Source organism: Diuraphis noxia, unplaced genomic scaffold (genome assembly GCF_037042655.1).
Source record: "Diuraphis noxia isolate RWA-SAM2 unplaced genomic scaffold, SU_Dnox_SAM2 contig0001, whole genome shotgun sequence".
NCBI lineage: Eukaryota > Metazoa > Arthropoda > Insecta > Hemiptera > Aphididae > Diuraphis > Diuraphis noxia.
The window spans coordinates 51,538,429-51,557,001 of record NW_028301711.1 but is presented as its reverse complement, the minus strand read 5'-3'; the positions used below and the strand labels follow the sequence as shown (position 1 = coordinate 51,557,001).

General features: G+C 26.6%; 1 protein-coding gene across 1 annotated transcript in view; it reads right to left on the bottom strand.

Moving 5' to 3' along the window:
- The window catches only part of LOC107168368 (putative fatty acyl-CoA reductase CG5065), a 43,774-nt gene extending 26,374 nt beyond the window's left edge, over positions 1–17,400 (bottom strand). The window contains exons 1-4 of the mRNA XM_089217224.1: positions 17,236–17,400; positions 15,017–15,210; positions 12,361–12,612; positions 1,178–1,323 (exon numbers count right to left, since the gene is read on the bottom strand). Of these exons, the coding sequence (XP_089073350.1) occupies positions 1,178–1,323; positions 12,361–12,612; positions 15,017–15,202 (584 nt within the window). The 5' untranslated portion in view covers positions 15,203–15,210; positions 17,236–17,400. The remainder of the gene's footprint in view (positions 1–1,177; positions 1,324–12,360; positions 12,613–15,016; positions 15,211–17,235) is intronic.
- Positions 17,401–18,573: the final 1,173 nt, after the last annotated feature.

The following is an 18,573-nucleotide window of genomic DNA, read 5'->3' as shown; positions in this document are numbered from 1 at the left end:
TACTACCTGACGGGAACATGTAAACTCTCCCGGGTCTAGTTCAGTACTACCTGAAGAGAACATGTAAACTCTCCCCGGTCTACTTCAGTACTACTAAGCTAGCTGGGGAGCATGGGGTATTATTCGTTTTACACAGTTAGAATTGGCTGAGCCATTATAGTCGATATCGTTTTAAATATTTAAATTAAAAATATTCTAACGGTAATTAAATATTTAAATGATAAATACAGGTTAACACAAGATAAATACAGATTTAATACGGTAATACAATTCATAATAAAAATTATAATCACAATCTCTGCAGTGTAGCCAATTCATAGAGTAGCACATAGAGTAATATTATATATTACTCTATGGAGTAGCAATAACATTTAAAATAACTCGGGAGAGTTTGCACATTTCTTTCAGGTAAACATAATATTGACCCGGGAGAGCTTACACATTTCTTTCAAGTAAACATAATATTTATCCGGGAGAGTTTACTAGTTTTAAAAATCGGTAGAGTTTACCACCGCCCAGCACAACGTGATCGACTAAATATTTTTCTAATGTTTCCCAAGTTCTATAATGGTGTTGAAGATATTTCAGATAATCGTAGAAATATTTTTTTGTTTTCTAATGTCTTCGTGATCTTGACATTCGATTATACTAAGCAGGAAAGGTAAGCTATACAATATACTTTTTTCGTCGCGTAGCTGATTTTTTGTATTTTTTATGTAACGAATAATGATATAAACATTTTTCGATCTTATTTATAATTTATGCGTTGAAAATACGTAAAATAAGCATCCCGAGTCATTAGTTATATTCTTAAATTTATTGTATTGATTAAAAAAAATATATATTAAAAAAAAAACCCAAACTTTGTACCTACATTTCACCAATCATGTTTGGTTATTTGATTTATTTTTGTGTTTGTACCTCAATATCAAAAAAAATACAATACGACAATATTGTCTTTCGAAAAAACTACGTTCAGTATACGATATTTATTACATTAAACCGATGGATTTCACATTGACAGTTAATGATTCGACGTTTACATTCATTTTTCCATAGGTTTGATAGTATGAGAAATTTTAACAAAATATATCGTATTATCTTACCATACTTGAATTATGTTTTTTTCTTAAAATTAACTATATTTTGATTTATAATTATATTATAATTTACTTACTTTGTCGTTAACGTTTCAGATAATTTGGGATCTAAATTTTCTGCAATCAAAATTGCGTCCTGCCAACTGATCGGTGATTCGTACACTTTCTCGTCCACGTAAACTCTGTTACAGTTACAATAGGTTGTTGACACATGTAAAAATACCTGTATCACAAAATGTATTATGCTATTTGTATTAATCGTGTTATAAAATAATTTAACATTGCATGTATTATGTTGCGTATTGGAAAACCATGTACAAAATTATGGTACAATACAGTGGTCCCCATCACGTGGCACGCACTAACATTAAATTATGTATTCTAAAATCCGAAATCCAAAGTTTATAGAAAAACATTTGTGTCATTCATGAACTTTTCCTACAATATTCTTTCCTGATAAAATATCCTATCTCATTCTATTATTATAATTTTTTTTTAGTATTCTTCACTAAATTCACTAACAATTGCACATTGTTACATTTTTAATTATCATCAATAAATCTGTGAGCATGAAGTACTATTATTTAATAGTTTTTTAATCAAGCCAACCAAGCCCTCTCATGTATTTCTCCATTTATTGTGCTTATTGTAAAAATGTCTTATACAAATTGTAAAAATTAAAATAAATATAACAAATAAAAAAACCAAAAATATGTAACCGGCCCGCAAGTAATTTTCAAAATTTATGTTTGGCCCTTTCTAAATTCTTAGTGAGGGTCACTGATATAATAAATACCCCGGAGATGGGTTATGCCTTACAATCATTATTAATTACTAAAATAATATATAAATCTATAATAATATCGATAAACTTATACGTACGTATGATACATAATACGACATCTAACCTAACCTATGACTTCTAAAATACTAGCCAGTAGCCGAATTGAAGGTCCAGAGTTAGAACGAACATTTAAATACATAAAATCAATACATTTTAAACACATAAAGTCAAAATATTGAAGTTAACCACCCAACTTGTGAATACCTTTTTTAAAATAAAGATGTTAATATTATTTTAAAATACAAATTATGTATGAATCGTATGACATGTACGAAATTATCATGAATTATGTAATCACAATCTATTAACCTACCTATTAACTTAGGTGTGGTCAACAAATAGATCTTGATACCTTTTCTTGATTTTTTCAAAAAATAATTTTTTCGTAAATAATTTTTTTGTTAGCTTAACTAAATACAAAATTAAATGAATATCAACTGATAAAGACAATAAATATAACTATGAAGTAATATAAAAAATAATAACTGTTTCTACTTTGGATTGATGTACCTATATGTGAGGTGGCCAAAAGTAAGTTATTTACCGACCAATCACATTTAAATAATAATAAAGTGATATGAATACTACTTTTAACGTCAAACACCCCGGATTTTGTGAAATTATCCAATCAAATACAAGTACAAACATTTAATTATATTATAAAATATTTTTTATTTTATTGAAATTAATCTATATTCTATACAATATATTCTAAGTACAATGAGAAGGTTTGATAAGTGACAAATAAAAGTAGATAACATAAATCGTATGATTAGGGAGAATACACAGTGGTAACCACCCTATAAATTGACAGTAATAACAACGAGAGTTTTTAAATTTGAAAGGTGTTCCTTGGTAGCAACATTCAGCACTTTTTCAGCTCACTTACTTAAGAATAAGATCTCTATACAATTGCCTTTTAAGCCTACGGCGTGGGTTACCAGGGAGTGTATTTGTTGATAATTTAGAGATTAGTGGAATTGTGTGTTACTTGTTGAAGTTTATTGTGAAATTTGGTATAGTATAGTTTGAAGATTTGGCAAATATTTTGAATTTTAAGATCTTTATGGAGATTGTTGTTGGTTAGGAATTAAATATTTAAATAAACTAATTGTATAAAATACAATTTTTGAATTTTCCCCTTTTAAAACTAATAACTTATAACATTTTCTTTTATTCATTAAAGTCTCAACAACTAAGGTTATTGGTTTACATTATTTACAATATTAATATTAAATTATGATAATATGCGATATTTAGAAATATTACTATATATTATTATGTGCTTTGTTTAAGTATGCAAAAAAAAGGTAGAGAAAAAAAATAACATAACATTTGGAATTAAATACATATTAAAATGTTATAAGAAGTAAGACTGTAAAATAAATATTTAAATTATTTGAGTTTATAAACCTTTTTGGTCGATCGTGACAACCAAGAAAATCTTTATTTTAATTAATCTATAGAAATTGGACGCCGCTGCTATTATCACTCACAAAAATTAAATATACTCTATGCATACAATATAATACGATACTATTTTCCAATGATATATATTCAACAATAATACAGTATATTCTAATTTTGGATGTTTTAAAACATACTTCTCAAGCACAAAATTTGTTTCATATATCAAAGAACTTAAAAATGAAACTTAATAATTATCTAGAATTTAAAAGCGTAACCGTGTAAAATTAATAATACACTTTACACTTATAATATTGTTTTCATTACATATATTTATCATATCAACGATTAAAACGACGAATAATCATCATCAAAAAATAAAAGTATTTGATTCGCTGTGAATTTATTTTATTGAATTATCTTTCTTCACGATAACGAATGATTTATACTACGAATCACTTTCACATAAATTACATTGTTCACGTTTCTTTATCGATATATTCAATCATTGAGGAAATCACGAATAACATTATATTATCTTGAATTGACGGGAGGGGACCATTTTTCTCCAAAAATGGGATACTGCGTATTTCCTGCACTATTCATTTTTTTTATCAAAAAAGAAAGTTAATTTCCATTTTCCTCCAAAATTTGTTTTTACCACATTCGTATCTATTTACTTTCAAAGTCACATGTGAATTTATTGAATTTTAAATTATTTATTGAATTTTTACGATGTAGATACTTAGGTATATATGAAATTAATATTATGACACAAATTGTTTAATTTATATTCTTATACATAATATATTATTAATCAGTATGTAATTAATAATTAAATATATCGTATTCGTATATAGTTACTTGTTGAAAAATACTTTTTAGAAATATTTCCAATGATCTTCGATACTAAAATGTAATAATTGTATATTGCCATCAAACTATGAAAATAATTGAAAACACAAACTAAATATTTAGTTTAATATAATTTTGTGTTCAATATTTTTAAACACAAAAGTATGTATTATCACAATAAGTATTTGAAACATATTTAAAATACAATAATATAGCTATTCAAATATTTAACATTAATGTGTGTGTAATATTACGTATATGAAAAACTGACACTTCAAATGTTAATGGCATAGGTAATTCAAAAATCGACGATATTTAGTATGTTATTTGTGATTTTGATAAACCTACATAACTGTCGGGGAGCAATAAATAAATAATAATAATAATAATAATTTATTATTTAGGTAATTAAGATATACAAAATTAAAATATTTGACTTATAATAATAAGTAGCCTATAACTGGCCCTTGAATGCTCTATACATTTCTTTTATACTCTAAAAAATCAGGAAATACAGTGGACTGGCCAACTGGCCTACTGTCCTGTGGGATAGCAGGTCTATGTACTATGGAGCCCTTCATAAATAAGCACCAAGTGGCTATAACTAAAGGATTATACTTCTAAAATCTTTATTATTCTCAATCGTGAATTCTGTTTTCTGAATTTGATAATAGAATAGGTACGTATTGCGTACAATGTAATTTTTTTTCATAGAAAGGTAATTATAATGTTAAATTATGCTATGTTTCGATAAAATTTGTTTTATTTCTATGGCGCTGTAGTATATTGTCTTAAGAGGACTTTTCGCCCGCATTTGTTGTCTCCGTCTTACACACTTACTACAAAGCTTATTTTCGTTCTCTAGTTTTAATAGTGAGCTGTTGTTTTTGATATTAGAGTGAATTGACCCATTACCAAACTTTTAGGTAAGCAGTGAAACACGATACCTTACCTTTTTCCATACAAAAAACGCAACACGATCGCCCTCCGCAATACAGGTATATACACTATTGAAAACTACAGTCAGAATGGCTAACTCAAAGTTGAAGTTAAAAATTCTAGTTAACCAACTTCGACTGTATTATTATTTGACATTATAAACATTTGTCATATTTTTTTTTTTATAAACGTATTTTCTCAATATCTATGCAGTTATAAGTGTAAATACTTGTAAATATACTACAAAAGGTTGTACAACAATTGTTCATAGTGTAATTTAAAAAAAAAGTTGATCATAAATGCAGAATATTTTTATATGACTTTTCAATGTTAGAACTTTTATGAAATTCATCGAAATCCCAAAAACTTTCAAATTATGGGTCAATGGTCAAAATAAAATCGAAAACCATAATTTGAAAATTTAACAGAAGATTCATTATAAGTTTTTTCCTTGATCAAACGAAAGGTTAACCGAAATTAATTCCGTTCTTTATAACTATTAGATATTTTTAATTTTTATTCATTTTTTAAAATTATTTATTCTTATTATTAGATTCTGAACGAAATGATGAATGTGTTGATTTTACAATGATGTGTTGTTTTTTTTTGTCTGTTTTTGTGTCTGTGTACAGCATAACTAGCCTTAATAATGCATCAATTTCAAACTTTGGGGGTGATTTCCGATGTAAAAGTTAATATCCTTGGTGCATTATACAGGTCAAAAGTAAACATTTTCCAACAGTTTTAAAAAAAATCGAGAAAAACAAAAAAAAAACGGGAATTTTTACGCAAAACCAGTTTTCGACCAAATCGATTTTTTTATATGGTTGTAATTAAAAAACTAATCTCTGTAAATACTTGAAATTTTTACCAAATGTTTATGTTAGTGTTATATATATACAGTTTAATTTTCACAAATTTTTGACTTTTTTAAAGTTATTTATAGACCACTGACATTTTCAATTTTTTTTTGAAGTGCCGGTAAAAAAATATTGGTCGACCAAAAAAACTTGAAAATTTAATACTAGGTTTCTTATGAGTTTTTCTTATTGTAGCTAAAAAAAATTTTATAAACGTTTATAGTTCAAATTTTTACGAAATCTGTCGATAACGTTAAAATTTGCAAGTAATTTTAAAGTTGAAAAATCATAAAAAATGTTGTGTTTATAACTAAGAATTAAAAATACAACACTAAGTTTTCCGTAAGTATTCCTTCAAGTAGGTATAGAGAAAACTCGAAACATCATTATACGAAAAATTTTAGGTGCGTTTGAATTTTAAATTTTTACGAAATAGCGTAACGATAACGATTTATCCTCAAACGATTTATAATATTTGTAATTATTCAAAAAGTATAAGTCGTAGATACTTTAAAATTTCACAAGTTATTTAGATTGGCATTTTCTTTACATGATTTAATTTTCAAAATATTTTGACTTTTTTTGAGGTATAAATAGACAACTAAAATTTTCAATTTTTCTGAAAAATTTTTTTGAAGGATTGATAAAATTTTTTCAGCCCTACCAAAATACTAACTATTCATAGGCATTTGAAATGTTCGATCATTATTAGTTTTTTTAAAATTAATATCGATAAAAATTTATTTGTTTGGCAGAAAAGCTTGAAAATTTAACACAAGGCTTTTAACATATTGCTACAATAGCAGTTGAAAAATAAAAAAAAATTCAGTCACAATTTTTTTTTATAAGCATTCAAAGTTTGAATTTTGACAAAATACGTAAAAATCACAAATTATTTTAAGCTAGAAATTCATAAAAAATTTTCTTTTTAAATCTAAGATTTGAAAATTTTTAATATTCTATAATATATCCTAGACAGATAAACCGTCTTCGCTCAGAATCGTTTTTCGTATACAATGATATAATATCATTAGATTCAAATTTAATTCCATCCATTACAGTAACCCACTTGTAACCTAATGTACAGCAGAGCGACATCCACGACTTACCCACCTTTTTTTAATTTTTTTAAGTGACAAACATTTTTATTGTTTTTGTAAAAAAGATTCAATATTTAGTAAAAACTAATAATATAATATTACAATGGTAGTTAAAAATACAAAGTCAATTGTTTTAATAAACATTGAAAGTTCGAATTTTGACAAAATTCATTAAAGATCATGAAAATTTACAATTTATTTTGTGTTAGAAATTCATCAAAAATTATAAGGTTTGAAAATTCTTAAGAGTTTGTCAACTAACAAGTTAAAAATTTCTACCGAAAAGTCAAATTAAATTTTTGAGTACCTATTTGAATTAAACCAAATCATAATGAAGAAGAAAAAACGATTTTCAGATGAGTAATGTGTTAGCATTTAAGTAATTTACTGTTGGCACGAATGATGCCTCTACGTAGTTTACGGGATATCTTTCAGAACCTCAACTACGATTTGATTTAAATCCCTTAAAATGGCGGAGAACACGAGAAAAATATTGGCTTTTTTATTTTAATTACTAATCGATTCAAGTACCCAGTCCTATCCATTCTTTCTTAACATACGGCAAGTTGTCGCCGATTATCCCGCGTTATATATGTCAGCTTGGCTACAGCGCAACAATGATTTCTATTATTATTGACTATTCACTTTGAAACCTACTATATTAACAATTACTTTTAAATTCAAGTGTACGTTTTCGTATAAATATACGTGATTCGCATGAATTACGTGAATTACGAATAATAAGGTTTTCAGCACAATATCACGTGTACATGTATTACGATTTAAGAGTACACGGATAATAACAACACTAATTATTATTACAACATTAAACATTCACTCAATTTCTGTCTTGTATCGATATTCCTATTTTATTGTTATTCAAAAACGAATAGCTGTATAAACTTGAAATTTACGCCATATGTTAACATTATCAATTCCTATACTTAATAAAATTTTCAAAATATTTCAATAATTTTTAAGTTATGTATAGACATTTAAAATTTTCCTTTTTTTAGTGTTTATTCTATAAATGTCGATAAAATATTATTCATTGAGTAAAAAAAACTTAAAAATTCAATACAAGGCTCTCAATGAATTGATATAACAGCAGTTATAAAAAATAAAAAATATATGAATAGGAATGTTTTTTTTATAACCGTTTAAAGTTCAAATTTTAAAAAATGTATTTAATTGAAATTGTACAAATAATTTAGTTGTTAAAAATTTATAAAACGTTTAACTTTTATAACCAAGGATTGAAAATTCAAAACAAGGTACCTACTATTAATTAGTTTATTCTGCTACAAAAAAATAAATAAATCCAAAAACTATGCAAACAATTTTTTTTATAGTTATGTTACGTACAAATTTGGATGAAATTACATATTATTAAAAATAATATTATTCGTGGGTATTTATAATTTCTAGAGTATATTGTAATGATAGTTAATGTCGTTAATAACTTAAATTAAAACTTTATAATAAATTGTATATACCTACCATAAATGACTGAGTGAGTCGGGTACATAACAAATCTGAATTGATTAATTTGGAATTTATTTTATAGGTGCCTACACTCTTTTTTGTTTTTGAAACAATAAAAATATAATTAATATAGTATAAAATTCCTAGACTGACAAACCGTCTCTGCTCAGAATATTTTTTCGCATACAATGAATAATGATATTGTATCATTGAATTAAAATGTAAAACCATCCTTTAAATTAACCTACTTGTATAGCAGAGCGATATCCACCTACCCACTTTTTTTTTTTTAAATAAATTATTATTGATTCGGAAATGAAACCAATTTTATTTAATATCTTTTATTTTGATAAAGCCATTCCATCAAAATTAAGAAGAATAAATATTTATTATCTTCCGTATTTTCGTGTAACCATTAGGAGCATTACGGTATCGTATAGCGAACACACGTTTTGTCTGCTTATCGGTTTTAATTACCGATCACCCCTGTTTTAACCTCCTCTTCCATTCAGTTACTAAATACCTACTCAAACTCCTAAGCAACATGCGTATTCACTATTCATATTAAAATTGCTTGTTTTGTACGATTTTTCAACGCAGTTAACGTGCACAATGTATACTATACTAAACATTATTGATTGTAGTACAGTTTTCCCAATCTGTTTTTCCCGATTTATTTTTTCCAATTAATTATTCCCAATTTTTACTATTTCCTAATGCAATATGGCCAACCCATTTTTTCCAATTTCAATATTTACAATAAAAACATTTTCCCGGAATATATTTTTACAAGTTTAATATTTTTCCAAAAAAAAAAAAAACAACATTGTTGCCGAATACACGAAATCGGCATTTTGGCTACCAAATTCACGAAATAGACAAATTTATAATTATAAACAGTGGCATATAAATTAAATATAATTGCACGCGTGCTGATCGGCATTACCACACCGTTATTTTTATAACTTATATGATGATAGATGCTATGATACGTATACGCATTTTACGTAGGTGCACGGCGTCTATCACTGCTTAATCGGACTATAAAATATATCCATATATCTGTATACACCTATACCTATACTCGTATATCTCTAAATGGTACACATTTCATCATTATCTTTATTACCGTTTGCCGCTGAACTCTACATTTATACCTATACAGTATCTACACATTCTACACCAGTACCATACAGTACTCCAACGATTGGCAAGAACAAATAATTTGTCAGAAGTCTGGCATAATCGGTTCCAAGTGGTTGTTGTACGACAAAATCCTAGCCACTAGCACTAACATTGGTAGGTGATTTAAAGGAAGTTTTGGATCAAGTTGTAAAAGTGATAAATTATATTAAAAGTAGTCCACTAAAGTCAAAGTTGTTTGAAAAAATGTGTGAAGGTATGGATTCAGATAACTCAAAATTAAGTGAAGAAATAATTGTATTTTTAACAATAGAAGAATTGAAATAGGTACGAGTTTCTTTGAGATGAAAAGTGGTGGACAAAAGTTTCTTTTAACTGATATTTTTGAACTTTTGAATAAATTAAATACAAGCATGCAAGGCCCTAACGAAAATATCCTTACATCATCCGACAAAATTATGGCTTTTAATGAAAAATTAACTCTGTGGAAAACTCAAGTTGACCAAAATAAATTAACTATGTTCCCGCGAACTGCAGAGCGAGATGTAGACGCCAGTCTCATATCGTTAATTAGCGAATCTATGATGTTACTGAAAGGCAAATTGAAGAAATACTTTTCCAGCATAAATGTTGAAGACTATGACTGGGTGCGGAATTCATTCAGTGTATCAGTTAATGAGGTAATTGGTTTGACATTCACGGAAGAAGACAATCTTATCTCACTGAAAAATGATCGAACAATGAAGCTAAAATTTAAAGAAATTACGGTTAAAATTTTTTGGATATATGCTCAAGCTGAATCTCCTGAAATATCTATAAAAGCAATAACAATTTTACTACCATTCTCCACATCATATCTATGCGAACAAGGATTCTCAGCAGTCACCACAATAAAAAATTAAAAAAGAGAACGACTTCGATCCGTAGAAGAAGAACTGAGAGTGAGCTTGTCGACAGTTCGTCCTAGAATAAAACGTTTGTGCACCACACGTCAAGCATAAATATCTCATTAATCGGTATATTATTATTTCATTGTACATAATTATCATATAAAATAAATATTTCTGCTAACACATTTTTTTCATCATTGTTTTAATTTATTTCACAATAATTAACCCTCTAATAGAGTAGATTATAAATAGTGTACCTATACATATAGGTATAAATATTATATATCTAAATATATACTAGGTATTATATCACGTATTATATGAATTGGTGTGCCACGAAAATTTTGTAGGAGACGAAGTGTGCTACGCATAGGCGCAAATCAGGGGGGCTTGGGAGGGCTAAGCCCCCCAAACTTGATCGTAGCCCCCCCAAAAAATCAAGGACATGAAATTTCAAAATTTATATTTTAAATGTGTACAATTTGTATTTTTTTTTTATGTTTACATAATATTATATATTATGAGACGGTCATGTTAATTTATAATTATAAAATATAAATTATCGCTGATATTATAGAAATAAATGTATAATTTTGACCGTAAATTATTAGAAATTATTATTAAAATGTTTTATTATTGGTATCAGACAATGGTATATACTATATACTCATTTCTAAATGTACAATGTATATTTATGTACCTATTTTATAATACAAGATTATCTTTATAAAAATCTAATATATCTCTAAAAATTTTCACAGTGGTTGGGGAAAGAAAAAAAAAGTTAGACAATTAGTAGAAGAGGAAAATTGTCAATTTAATTTGCTTACTGAATTGGGCCAAAGATAAGAAAAAATAAGGTTCATAATTGAATAAATTAAATTAAAATATAGGTATGAGTATACCTATAAAATTTGTAGATTTTTATTCAGTGTTCTAATTGTTCTAATAAGTTGCGATATTTAAATGAATTTACACTTTTTTTTTATATATAAGTACACTCTTCAGTACTTCACATATTAGTAATGAACACAAATTTGAATAAATAAAAATCAATTTAATTTAATAAATTGCTCAAACGGAATGTTATTCATCTTTAAAACTTATACTTATTAAAAATTATCCACGTAACACAACATCACAAAATTGATTACCTAACTAATATTGCTTAATTAAATACTGAAAGGCTTCATACTTCGAGATTCAATGTAAATTCCATTATAAATAATTTCCCTAATTTAAAAGAAGCCAGAAAAAAATAATTGTTCAAAACAGATAAGATATATTTTATTATTGTTTAAATTTAATAATTTTAAATCAAAAACAATTTACCTACAAGACGCAAGTGGTTTTAAACATTTTGTTTCTTAACGTTCTTAGTAGATAATTTTATATTTTTAATGATTGAATATTTATTCTATTAAACTTTTGACATTTTTATCAAATATAATTTTATGAAATAAGTGTGTTATGAATAGTTATGCCTTTAAGGCATGTATTAGTTGTTCATTTGGAGTATTCATTAATACTCCTATGATATTGCGGTTTAGAGTTGAGTGAATTGTATTGTTATTGTAATTTACTGTATTTTATTTACATTTTTATCCAGCCCTCTCAAACCACAAAAAAAAAAAATGAAAAACATGAATAACAAGGAGTTTCTAGATTACACAAGGCAAGTACTCTAATCACGGCACTAGGTAGTATTTATATAATTACTGAAAAAGTTTTACTTACCTTGAGGTTTTTCATTTGTGCAGCTAATTCTACGACTTCGCGCGTTCCTCTCACGTTTTTGATGATCGCATCTCGTATGGGCTCATCAAACCGAACCGTTGCAGCAACGTGAAAAACAATAGAAATATTACGGGCCAACATATTGAAATCGTCATCACTCAACCCTATTCGGGTTTCACTCAAGTCACCCAATACAGGAATAATTTTTTTTTCTGCGACACCCGGATGCTCCGCTTTCAATTTATCAAACAGCTGGACGAGTAACAAAAAAAAACTTCACATAAACAAAATATAATAAATATTAATATAATACGTAAATCGATAATATTATTATTAATCAATTCAAGAAAGCTCATATTGGGAACGGTACAAATTCCCAGTTTTTATATGTAATATAATACAACGTGATAAACTAGAATTTTCGCAATTTTAAAATAATTATTTGTTAATTCTTATATTTTGGAATCTATATTTTAACATTTGCCACTATGAATCTATATTGATTATTGATACTCATATTTTAATATTTTTAATATTGAATAGACAGTATGATTTTACTTTTAATAAAACCTCGGTTATATAATTTTAATACAAGCAATCATTTCTCATAAGTTTCTTTATTGGATTTTCAAAAATATCAAAAATACTTGTTTTAATATGCATATTTAATTGATTAAAATGATTACAAAAGTAGGTAAGTTTAATAATTATTATGTTCAAGAAACAAATTCATTGTAAACAACAAAATCCAACAACTGTATCGCCAATGATATATCTGTAGTAGTTATGCCTGACTACAGCAATTCATAAAAAATAATAATTCAGACTGATTGAATTTTCTCGAAAATTGAGTAAGGTCGTTCAGGTAATAAAAGTAAATAACATTTTCACATGTGTGCAGATTTCGTCGTAATAAGTATATATTATATTACCGGAAATGTATACATCTAGGAAATGATAATAGTTCCAAGAAAATGTTGACAATTTCTAACGGATATCTCATGGCCAAAGAAGACCCTCCACCATGCCTGACGTGTAGAACAATCATCACAGTCAAGCATATACTAACAGAATGTCATCAATTCAGTGAAAGGCGCATTGAACTAAAACTACCTGATACACTATACGAGACGCTATCACCCACTCCCGAGACGACTAATAAACTCCTCAATTTCGTCAACTCAACAGGACTGCGTCAACTGATTTAAATATTCTAACTTAGATTAAAATGTAAATCCATAATTATAAGTAATAAGTAGAAAGCAATTATGTAAGTAATTAATGTAAATTTAATATGTAACGCCGGATAATAACCATGTAGTCGATGCCATAAACAATTAATAAAAAAAATAATTAATACAATTTCTAACGATGTCATACAAAGATGATATGTATTATTTTTTAATATTTTACTTAAATCTGCCTAATTTAAATATTACTTTTATCAAAAATAACTATTAATTAATTACCCTGCTATTACCCTAATAAATAATCAATAAAAATTAAGGGTAGTCAAAATTTTTTTTATCACTTTAATTTGTGTAATTTAAGCTTTTTACATGTTTCAAAATCATTAATGTTTATGAATTGAAGAGTCTCATCCTACACTAAGTGGATCACTTCATATATTGTAATAATTAGCCTTTAAAATTTGAATTTATAAAATGAAAATAAAGTAAGTATCTGTAAAAATTCAGGTCATATATGTATTTGAAATGTATATTGATGAGAATGTATGGCCACCAGCTGTTTTTGACGCACTGCGGATGTTGTGAGATAATTTGTATGCAAATAAATTTAGTGCATTGCAACAAAATATACTTTTTTGACGATGAGTTTGGTGGGAAAGGTAATTCTGATATTATATAAATACGGCTCGAATCATTCTGACTGAAATGAATTAAATTTTACTTATTTTTCGGTTTTATCCACTAAATATCCTCTTTTTTTCGTATAAGTACCTACTTACTTTTTCATAATCTTTATATATTTTTCACAAAAATTTCATATGTTTTACTATGATTGTATTTTATTATATCTCATTACTAACAAAAATTTTATACTTAAGTAGATACCTACTTTTTTCTTATTTTTTCTTAATTTCCGTGAAAATTACACATGTTTTTACAATTGTATTTCATTATCCCATTATATACTGTTGACGGAAATAAGACGTGAAATCTTCGTAATTTAATAAAAAGCTAATAATATAACTATATCGGAATAATGAAGATATTCTAGTTTCATCAAATTGGCCGTACCTATTATAGGTACTTATAGTTTTATTTACGACTATAATATTAAACATGTTATTATACAATCATAATAATATATTTTAGTCTCTAGATGATAAATTAATCAGCATTATGGTTTATAACTTATATACCTATCCAATTAATTTAACTTTTTGTATGCATTATACATAGTGCATTAGCAGGATACTTATGGTTACATACATTTTCCATTGAATAATTTGTTGTATTTTACTTATATGGGTATGTAATTTTCATAATAATTTTTGTCATACGTTTACTAATATCATTTTTTTTTCGAGTTTTTCTCTTACACCGTGTATATAAATATGCAATGTATACAGAATATTGATACATTTTATCAATCGCACGAAAGCACAGTTTAAATCTAAATTTTCTTATACCGGTAACGCCAATATGTCTGTGACTCTAGCAGTCATAGATTTTTCTTTTCGATGTCTCATTAAAACATAAATGTTTGTGATGCCCGGGCACGATCGTAGTAGTTTTTCGATCAATACTTTGCCCATGAATCCTGTGCCACCTGTAATGAAGATATCACATCCATCGTAAAACTCTTTTATGCCCATAATTACAGCTGAAACAAAAAAAAAAAAAAATATTGTATTGAAAAAAAACCGTAAAGCATAGTTGAGTAGATTTTATTGTTTATTTATGTCATATTTTTGGTATATTACATAATGCATCGTGAAAAAGGATACTTTACCCGATACATCTATCCCCCTCTCACAAAAAAAAAAAAAAAAAAAAAAAATATTACACAATTAATTTGTTTTTATTTTTTATTTTTTGGTCTTAAGACAGAATAAATTTAATAAATTAGGTATATTTTTGAAAAATGTCTATTTAAAACCAATACAAGTTAAAACAGTGCTTCTGATATAATAAGTCATGTTTAAAACAAGTAGGTATTATAACATTCACGATATTTTACAAAAACCCATTGCTATTATAATTCTATACGTAGGTTACCCTTTAACAAAATACATAATATATTTTATACGATAAGAAATACTATTAAAATAATGAATAAGTAACACTTCATAATATTTTAAAAAACTATATAACTAAAAGATTTTTTAAACAAAATAAAATATAATAATTATTCATTTGAACTCGATCGATTTTAGTTCTTATCAAAACACTGTCATCGATCCACGCGATTAACCACACAGGTATAAATGGGGTGGGGGCTATGAAATATTCAAATATATATATTTTTTTAATCGAATGACGTATTTAATTTGAACATGTTCTTTCGTTTTTTTCTTTTCTTGTGGGTACGTTTGATAAACGTCGGAACGACCACATCCGAATTGAATTACCTACATAGTATTAATCAATAGGTAACGACTTGTCAATGTGTAAATGTTTCACAAAATGTTGGATGAAGTTAAGCCAATACTGTGGTTAAGGATTAATAATTATTACTATCTAGGGAGGAAGTATTAGTATATATCACAAGACAAGTTTTTTAGTTTGTTTTTACTCGGTTGTAGAAGGATTTTCTCAAGCACTACATTTTTAGATCGTCAAGTTGTCACTACGACACAACTATAATAATATATTCATTTATAAATTAGTGACTAAAAATCTTAGATTATGTTCAGGACCAGTATTTTAATTGAAGATGCAAGCCTAGTATTTAAATTAGAATTCTTCTTTGATTAACTATAGAACATTATAAAAATCCATCCATTTCTATATGTTCGATTATTATATTTTTTTAATGATACCTTATACGCCTTAAACTATATTAGGTAATAATTTTTAGTTCACTACCAACAAAATCTAAGTTGAGTTTTACGATTTCCGAAAATAAAATAATCAATCATTAATTTACAAAAAATATATTATTACATAAAAATGATTTCTTAAAGACGATTCTTAGTCATTATTTAAACTTATTTAGGATACGAAATACGAATAATCTGCGTATACTGGATTTGATTAGTTGTAGATAAATTTCATATTTAAAAATCTTAAGTAGTGCATATTTTATATTATAATATTATATTTATATATGATTGAGTAACTATTCTAAGGAACCCCAACAAAAGTTATAAAAAAATTACCTAGTCCTGTTTATATAAAAAAAAAAAAAAAACGAAAAAACGGAGATCACTATATAAGCATCTAGATAATCATTATTATTATTATTATTATTAAATTATAACTAATAAGTACTTCCACGGAGAGACCTCCGTTTACCCGTATCGTACTTTATTTTTTATTTATTTTCATCTATATAAATTAAGATTATTGTTCAAATAACATGTAACAGGCGGCGAAAAATAAATGTTAAGTTTATATGATTATTATTTGTAATAATAGCTAATTATATTATTTATAAGCAATTGTAAATAACTAAAAATATTATAACAAGATCTTAATTATTGTAGTTTTCTATATAATTATTAATTACTTTAAATAAGATTTAGTTCACTCGATATTTGAATAAAAGGAGAAATATTTATTTTTCTCTAGTTTTGGTTGTACGATGGTTAGAGAAACACCTGTTTTGAACACTGCATTATTTTGTCACAGTAAGCACCTATAACTATCAATACTTAGGTATATGTAAAAAGTGTATTAACATTACCTTTAATCGAGTAGTGTTTACCTTTAATTTACACTATAACGTTACTAGTCGTAAATAAGGTAGGTAGGTGGAGAATTTTGATGTTTGTTCGGTTTTACGTCAATAGATGTTGTATTTTAGCAGTATAATTTATAGTCGAAGAAATGCGATGATAGAATGAATTAATAACGAACGCTGCGTTTCTATTGTGTTTGATAATTGGATTCCTTAATTAAAATTCAATGTTAAGAATACATTATGAACTAATATCGTAATTAATTATACTGTACCGCGCGTATTCGATTTGTATTAAATTAATTTTACATAATTTTCTATATTTCAGTGACATTAAAATATACATATTGTGAAAACGTATGATTAAACCTATAATAATGTAGTTTAAGGTCATATATAGGTACGTCCCATCACGGCTGCGCTCTTGACTGCAGTTTTAAATTACTTGCAGTGGCGAAAGCGAAATGAGGTCAAGCCCCCGAAAATACCAGCGAACCTTGCCAATTTCCACAATACACTTGCAATATATTTACGATAATATTATGCTTAATGTTTATTTAATGCTCTAAGACTTCTTCCTAAAAGGTGGTATATACTATACTTATATAAAATATCATGAGACTGAAGCATGCCCCTCTCCCACCTGGAAATTTGGCATTTTTGTAATAGTTTAGGTTATTTTTTTCCTAAAACGGCTTTGGAAGGTACGAATTCCTCAAAAACAGTGCAAAAGACAAGTAATACATGCAAAATATTTTAGTTCTAATAAACAAATATTTATGTGTTGTCTATATAAGAATGTTTACGCGAATAATTCTCCAAAGATTTTGACAGAATTTAGTACCTCTACCGCATAATTCGATTATTATGCTATTATTTTCCTATTTCTCGGATAAAGCTTTTATTAATAAAACTTTTTCAAAAAAAATAAAACCAATAGAATTATTTCGCTAATTAATAATCGGAACCTAGCACGATATATTGTTGAACAATTTATTGCAACATCATATTATGATAATTAATATTTTAACGTTAGCAAACAATTCTAATTTAAAATTTTTAAAAACTGTACTTAAGCTATAAGCTCGATTATCTGACACTACTTACAATACATACTTAAATTTAAATAGGTACTTAATTTGTTTCTCCCAGACATCTACTTACAAGGATATTTAATAAATTCATAAATATATTATGATTCATAATAAATATCACACGACTGAAGCCCCACCTCCTCCTGACTCGAAAATTTTAGCCTTTTTGTGCTAGGTGTATATGAATCATTAGAACGATTAATTTTAGATAAGTCCTGAGAGCGTCCAGCTTAATTTTTTTACCCTTTTC